This window comes from Trachurus trachurus (assembly GCF_905171665.1).
Source record: "Trachurus trachurus genome assembly, chromosome: 7".
Taxonomy (NCBI): Eukaryota; Metazoa; Chordata; class Actinopteri; order Carangiformes; family Carangidae; genus Trachurus; species Trachurus trachurus.
Genome location: NC_139901.1, coordinates 1,431,951 through 1,439,355, shown reverse-complemented (window position 1 = coordinate 1,439,355; position 7,405 = coordinate 1,431,951). Strand labels below are relative to the sequence as shown.

Here is a 7,405-nt window from a genome sequence, read left to right as displayed (position 1 = left end):
ACATATCTTTGTTTTCTCAGCCACAGCTGTGGCCTTGCTCACCTGAGCAGAGCTGGTCAACACCTGTTGTTACCTCTCTCTCTCCTCCTGGCTCTGATTGGCTCTAATTCTGTCTCAGACTTACACTGCAGATCCCACAGAGATCATGATAAATCTGTGTAATGTACTCGTTTACTTGTTGCTGCCTCTTAATTAATTTGCAGGTTTAGTTTGAAAACACATCTGGTTGTGCATAATGATGCTGCAATATCATATCATAAGTGGTCTGAGATCAGAACAGAAGTTGAGACAAGGACTGGTTCAGTCGTTAACAGGACACGGTCACACCCATGAAAATAAAAGAGACAGAAATAACTTTATTAATAACATTAAAAAAAAATTCCCCCTGCACAGCCAAAATGAGAATCAGGTGCTGGTTGGTCACAGGAATGTCCGAGTCAAAAATCAAAAATAGACCACCCAACAACTATGTCAGTGTGTAGTGGTTTATTTTTTGACTTTATTAATAACTTTACTGTGCAAAATGATTTCTGTGAGTTTGACAGTGGAAAACTGTTCTTACATTCATCTGCTAAAGGTTATAAGTTTCTCTGACATGAAATGTATTTACATAGGCTCTTCGTAGACTCTGGTAAATTAATACATATAAAATTAAGAAAAATGTTAAAATATTAAATAGCTATTAATTTAGGGATCAAATAACTCAATGGCTTTTGCATTTTGTGTCACCAAAGGTCGAAGTGGCCGCACATGGTTTCCTCAAATTAAAGTCCCCCTAAAGAGGCATTTTAAAATTTGTAAAAATGCTCTGCTATGACTATTTTTTTTATTAAAATTGCTTTTCCCACAAAAAAGTTGTTTAAAAAAACTCTCAAAGAGACTAAAAACACGTCTACTATTTCTCCCTCATTGAAAAATCCAGGTTTTATGAATATTCATAAGTATCCGTCCACCACCGCCAGATTGCTCGGTAACAGCGGTGCATGTCGGCGGGGGCAGGGAAGACGGAGGCGTGATGTCAAAACATGAGGCAACTGGATTGGTTGCTAGGGATTCTGACGTATTAACCTGACTGGGTGCTGAAAAACTGAATCCAACTGTTTCAGACTTTGGCTTTGAAACTGCACTTTTAAATCTAAAATGCTCAGTTATGGTGTGTATTAGCGACTTTGCTGCTGAAATGTCTTGTAGCAGAACCCAAACACTACATTGACATGTTAATAATTTTAAAAAAAAATGTTTGGTTTAGGGGGACTTTAATAAAGGGCTTTTCTGAAATTGAGAGAGAGACAAGTGCTTGATTGGTTCAACTGGATCTTGCCAATGAAAACCTGGTTCTGGTTTGTGCTGGTGGATTCAGGTCCAGGTCATTAGCTGCAGTTCTAAGACCACATCTCTGCCGCGTCGCGTCATCTGATGCTGCTCCACAGAGGATGAACCACAGTTCAAACAGAAGCAGAACAGCGAGCTGATCCTGGGTCAGCCGTTCATCCTGCTGTTCCGTGGCCTGCTCTACGAGGGGAAGCAGATGGAGCAGCACTCCAGACAGATCTCTAAGCAGTCGGACGAGCCGCAGCAGTTCTCCAGTAACCCACAGTCCAACACGGCTTGACATGCTTCCTCTGTACAGGCTGCCCCCCCAGCCGCCTCCATGCAGCAGCAGCAGTCCACCGCGTTGCAGCAGCACCCGGTTCCGCCCACTCCACAGGCCAGACACTCGCCCACTGCCGAACACATGGACAGCAGCTCGCAGAACAGACAGGCCAGGACGCAGTGAACGCAACAGTCTGCAGAAACAGTCAGAGCAGAAACCTTTAGCTTCAACTTGACACACATTATGAGTATCAGATAGGGCTGGGATGATATGCTTTTCTCCTGATTCAATTCTTCTACGATTTTTTGGATGGCAATTCGATTTAAATTGCGATTCTACGATATTGCCGATTCTCTCGATTTTTAGTCTGCATTTTTAACATTTATCTGCACACAAATACTGTAGAAGCCTATAAATTAACATAGGCTACTCCATTATAAAGTGAACTTAAACCCTTTTCAAAACATGTACTCTCTGTATGTAAAAAAGGCTAACAAATGCACATTGCACAATATTTTAAAAAATTCCCCACCAAATAAATTTGTCAAAAAGGATATCGTGATATTTATGTGAATCGATTTTTTCTCCCACCCCTAGTATCAGATCAGATCAAAGTGATTTTGTCTCACAGGGTATAAACGAGCTGCTGGTTCTGAACCACAGTGAATAACAGATGGACAGACTGATCTGCCTGTGGGTCAACAGTCCTGCCCTCATCCTGCCGCTCTGTGGTGCTGGGGGTGGGGGGGGTGGGGGGGGTGGGTGTTGGTTGGTAGAAAGCAGACCACCTGATGCTGGGAGGGGTTATCAAAGTGTGTGTGTTTAGCTGAGATAACAGACGTCCATGCTGGAGTGTGTTCAACTGATAATGAGCTGAGCTTCAAAGAGCCTCATCAGAGTGGAGTCAACTCTTCACATCAGAGATTCATGTTCCTGTTTCCTCTCACACTCACACACTGTTTTCAGTCATTTACTTATAATAACTCACTAGTCTCTTGATTTGGACCTAATTCTGCTTTTTCTCTGACTCTGGTGACCAGCCTGGTCTGTCACTAACGGCATTTCATCCATGTTGTCAATGTCAACCATCTTCACAGCTCCTGAGTGAAACACACAGGTGCAGGGAACAAATGAATGAGCTGTGTTCTTACAATGTTCGCGGAGAACATTGTAAGAATACAGCTCATTCATTTGTCTGTGTGTGTCTGTCTGTGTGTCCATCTGTGTGTCTGTCTGCTTGTCTGCCTGTGTGTGTCTGTCGGTGTGTCTGTTAGTCTGTGTGTGTCTGTCTGTGTGTCTGTCCTCTGTTTGTGTTCCTCCATTGCAGCTTGTCACCATGAAACAATAACTTCACCTTTGTAATAAAACAAGCCTTTATGCTGACGACACACTTTTCTATCTGTGTCTGTATCTGTTCTCAGGTCTGACCTAATGACTCTCTGACCTCTGACCTCTGACCCAGTGACTTGTGACCCTGTGACCAATGACCCAGTGACCTGTGACCCTGTGACAGCTACATTTCATTGCGTTTCCAGATGATTGGCTCACCATCTCCAGCAACCTCCTTAATGTGGACAGCGTCACTCTTGAAGGAGGTGTTGCTTTTAGTGGAGGAGAGACGGTTCTGATTGGTGCTCGGGTGATGATGATGATGATGATGATGAGGACGGCTACAGCTGTCTGTCTTACATGTGGACGCCCGAGAAGAAGGAGGAGGAACAGGAGGAGGGGGAGGTGGAACAGAAGGAGGAGGGGGAGGAGGGGAGGTGATGGATGAAGATGGAGGTGTACAGATGGGAGGAGGAGACACTGATGAGCTGTTCACACCTGAGAGACAGAGAGATGACATCACGGGTGACATTAGGTGCGTTTACATGGACACAAATATTCGGAATAAAGGGCTGATCCGAATAAAAATTTGTCATGTAAACACGTCAATTGGAAGATTTTGATCGGATTCGGCTCGATCGAGAGGGGTGCTTTATGCTGATCGTTATTCCAAACCGCGTCCATGTAAACACTTATTCCGATTGTTACTTCCTGTTTGGGGGTTATTGGGGTTATTATGGTCCTTTCCCACTAGCGCGACAGGGCTGGACACGGTTCTACTCGGTTTTTATTTATTCATTATGTTTTTTGCTTTTTTGAAATTAGACAGCTCTGCGCATGTCAAAATGCTGTTATTCTGAATAAAGCTTGGTGCATGTGTACGCACGTCATGATCGGATTATTTGATTTTGCGCCCATGTAAACAGTGGATTCGGATTTTCCATTCCCTCAAATTTTTAATCTGATTAAGAAAATTTGCGCATGTAAATACAGCTATAGTGGCTCCTACAAGGTAGATGAGACCAGATTACATCAGATATTACCTTTCTGTCTTTTGAGGGCAGAGACGGACTGAGAGGGGAGGAGTCGACAGATGTCATTGGTGGAGGAGCTGTTCATCAAAGAGTCGTCACTGATGTCACCGTCCTCTGACCAATCTGAGAGCGGGGGTGGAGTCTCATCTACATGGAGAGAATTAAAAACTTTGGAAAAATGCTGCTATCATTTGATGAGGAGGTTACAGGTGAGCTCAGGTGTGTATCACTGCTCTGATTCACACCTCTGCCTTCTTTTCCATAGCAACAGAATGCCCACAGGACTGTGGGCATAGAAGTACAACGTTTGGAAACAACAGGACAGTTTAAAAGAATGAATCAGCTTTTACATATTATAAAAGTAGACTTTCAGGATCCCTGCTTTGAATCCTGAACCCCACCCCTCCAGGTGTCCTAAACATGACAGAGCAGCTGATTGGTTTCTCTGACAGACAAACTGAAAGGTTGTTTGGGCGCAGGACTTAGCCTGTGAGTCTTAGCTCATAGGGGGAATAAAACATGCTGAAATGGGAAGTCCTCTCAGGTCCTCCCTTGGATGTTGATCCAGATAAAATGTCAAAGGAACTGACCTGAGGTCAGAGTTAATCAGAATCAATACCTCGCCGATATTTGCCTGTCTCACCTGTGCTGTGATGTGGGAGCGTCCCATTGGCCGTTGGCTGACTGGAGATGCATTCTGATTCGTTTGGGTTCTTATTGGCTCCGCTCTCAGTGATGTCTCTGCAGTGTGATGTCATTTCCATCCTGCTGATGTCATGTGACTAAAACATTGATATGAACTACAGGTGTCACACTCAACATCAATAATAATTATATACTTATAATAACCAATAATTAATAACGATCAATAGCACTTTTACTGCAGTACTGCAGTGCTCTCACGGCAGGGTTAGATTATTAACTCTGATGTTTTATAGATTAATCTACATTGATTCACATCACAGAGGAATCATATGGAATAATGATAATAATAACAACAACAATAGCCTAATAATTATAAACAATAATAATCTTTGTTCAATTCATACATTAAAACCTTCAAAGTGTTTTGCAAAATTAAAGCCAAGATCATTAACAAGTCATATTAGTTGAACTGGTAAAATATGAAATCATCAGTCTCACACTGACTGAAACCAGGTTCAACTGTTGAACTAATAAACTGTTCAATTGTTTAAAACTGTAAACAGATCATTTGTTTTCAATAGGTACAAACTAGAGAATCAACTAAAACAGGTCTGAGTTCAAGTCTGTGTCATTAATATATGATCAGCTATAGAAAGATAGATTTCTCACCTGCAGCTTCACAGTCTTTCCTTCTTTCTTTCTTTCTTTCTTTCTTTCTTTCTTTCTTTCTTTCTTTCTTTCTTTCTTTCTTTCTTTCTTTCTTTCTTTCTTTCCTCTCCTCTCCTCCTCCTCCTCTGAAACTCTTCTCCTCAATAAACACTTTGCCGTTTTTATCTGGAGCGAGCGCATGCGTGTAACTGCCACCACCTCCTCTTCTTCCACTTCCTTTAAAGATACACACACACACACACACACACACACACACACACACACACACACACACACACACACACACACACACACACACACACACACACACACACACACACACACACACAGTCAGATTACTGTATTACGTATGATGAATGGTAATGTTTACAGGATTCAGATGATGGACAAAACTAATTGTTTGTCACAACATTATAACAGTAAGCAGCAGTAATCTGAACTCTTCAGTTCAACAGTCTCTTGTTTACTTGTTACTATGATATCAGGATGACGAACTTCAGTGTTACAGCAGCATCAGATAAACAATGAAACAGTCAGTCATGTAACATCACATATTTACTTTTACTCGAGTTACTGTAATATCTAGGAAGGCTGAAAAGTACTGGTTACTTTCAGGTCTGCTCTTTCGTTTATTTTTTTCTAAAATCCTATTGGACACAAGCTGTGTTTGTCAAAGAAGGAAACCCTAACCCCTAAAAGCAGCACATCAGTGCAGCTGCTTTCAAAGAGTTCATTCTCACAAACAAGAGTTAAAAGCTCCTTACATTCATTTAGAAACAATTAGAGTCATTCATTGATGTGAAAAATAAGAAATGTGAAATGGTCGAGTACTCTGTCCATCTCTGATCACATATGAAATCATGGTATCGGCTGATATTGTACATTAATTGTTCATGCTTTTAGATAAATAAGATTGAAGTCAGGGGGACTCATGGTGATCTACAATCACAAGTTTGAAACTACATTCAGATTTGATCTATTATCAATGTCTGAAGAAGAAGAAGAGGAAGAAGAAGAAGAAGAAGAAGAAGAAGAAGAAGAAGAAGAAGAAGTTGCAGCATCAGAAGGAATCAGACTCATCAGTGCATTGAGTCAGTATGAGCTGCTGCCACCTGCTGGACACAAAGAGAAGCACAACCCAAAATACACTTCAGATGGCTACTTGTTCTACTCTCTCTGCCTTTTGCTGCTACAAATGCTTCAGAGGCTCATTCACATCTGATCCAGGATCTGATCATAGGATGTGCTCTGTTGTTGACCTTCAGTACCCAAACTCCACAGCATGTGGTGTAACTGTAGTCGCCTATTATAGCATAGATTTCTATGATCATATGTCATGTGTCATACATTGGCATGAGCATTTCCAAAAACTGACTCCAATCTGAACTGAAATGTTTTATTCAAATTGTAAATGCCAGTGGATTACTGCCATCTAGTGGCCGGTGAGCAGGGTATAAAAAGGAGGAGACCATTGTCACCTGTAAGCTCCTCCTGTGTGTCTATGCGCTCACCTGTGCGCATCTCCATCATCCCTTCTTTTGTTCTCCTCTGGCTGGCGTGGTGTTTGTGCTGCTGGCCTTTTGTTTGGACCATGTTAGTGGCACTTTGAGTGAGTTTCTTTGGAGAATTATTTACAATCTTTGTGTTGGTACGGGTCTCCTCATAGTTTGGTATTGTTTTATTGTTATTAGGAGACAGACATTAGAGACGGCACCCTCCATCCTGCATTAACTCCCTTGGTTTGTGGAACAAGGTATGTCAATTTTGGGCTATTACTTTATTTTTGATGTCTTGTTTTATTTTTTGTATTTTAATTCCTTAAGCAGGTTTTTAGTAATATTGTAATGGTGTTTGTTTGTTTTTTGGATTGGCGCATTTTGAATCTGTGCTGGGGAAATTGTTTACAGTTTTTCTCAATTGCTAAAACACTAAACCCTGTTGTCTGAACCAAATTCTCAGTTGCTTGAACCCACTGATTGAATCAGTCACTTTTTTTGTGATGCACCTGTGTTGCATAATGCTGAGCACAGGTGGCAGAAGATGATGTGAGGGAAGTCCTGTGGCCTGATCCAGTACAGAGAAATGATGCTGTGGCTGAGTAATGCACTTCTCATATTTCTCATATTTTTGTATA

The 7,405-nt window shown here is 41.6% G+C and overlaps 1 protein-coding gene across 1 annotated transcript; it reads right to left on the bottom strand.

Annotated features, from left to right (window-relative positions):
- Positions 1–349: 349 nt before the first annotated feature.
- Positions 350–5,401, bottom strand: LOC310988898 (uncharacterized protein). The gene is made up of 5 exons (XM_083975702.1): positions 5,272–5,401; positions 4,601–4,739; positions 3,967–4,104; positions 3,143–3,421; positions 350–1,787 (listed from the first exon to the last, which is right to left on the bottom strand). Exons 2-5 carry the CDS (start codon positions 4,719–4,721, stop codon positions 1,513–1,515), a joined length of 813 nt encoding a protein of 270 aa, XP_083831828.1. The 5' UTR covers positions 4,722–4,739; positions 5,272–5,401; the 3' UTR covers positions 350–1,512.
- Between the last annotated feature and the right edge of the window lie 2,004 nt (positions 5,402–7,405).

Excerpts from the sequence above, each read along its gene's own strand:
- LOC310988898 (XM_083975702.1), bottom strand. The coding sequence starts at position 4,721 with ATGGAAATGACATCACACTGCAGAGACATCACTGAGAGCGGAGCCAAT. Across the intron at positions 4,105-4,600 it reads GCTCCCACATCACAGCACAG|ATGAGACTCCACCCCCGCTC; the intron begins GTGAGACAGGCA and ends CTCTCCATGTAG. Across the intron at positions 3,422-3,966 it reads TGCCCTCAAAAGACAGAAAG|GTGTGAACAGCTCATCAGTG; the intron begins GTAATATCTGAT and ends TCTGTCTCTCAG.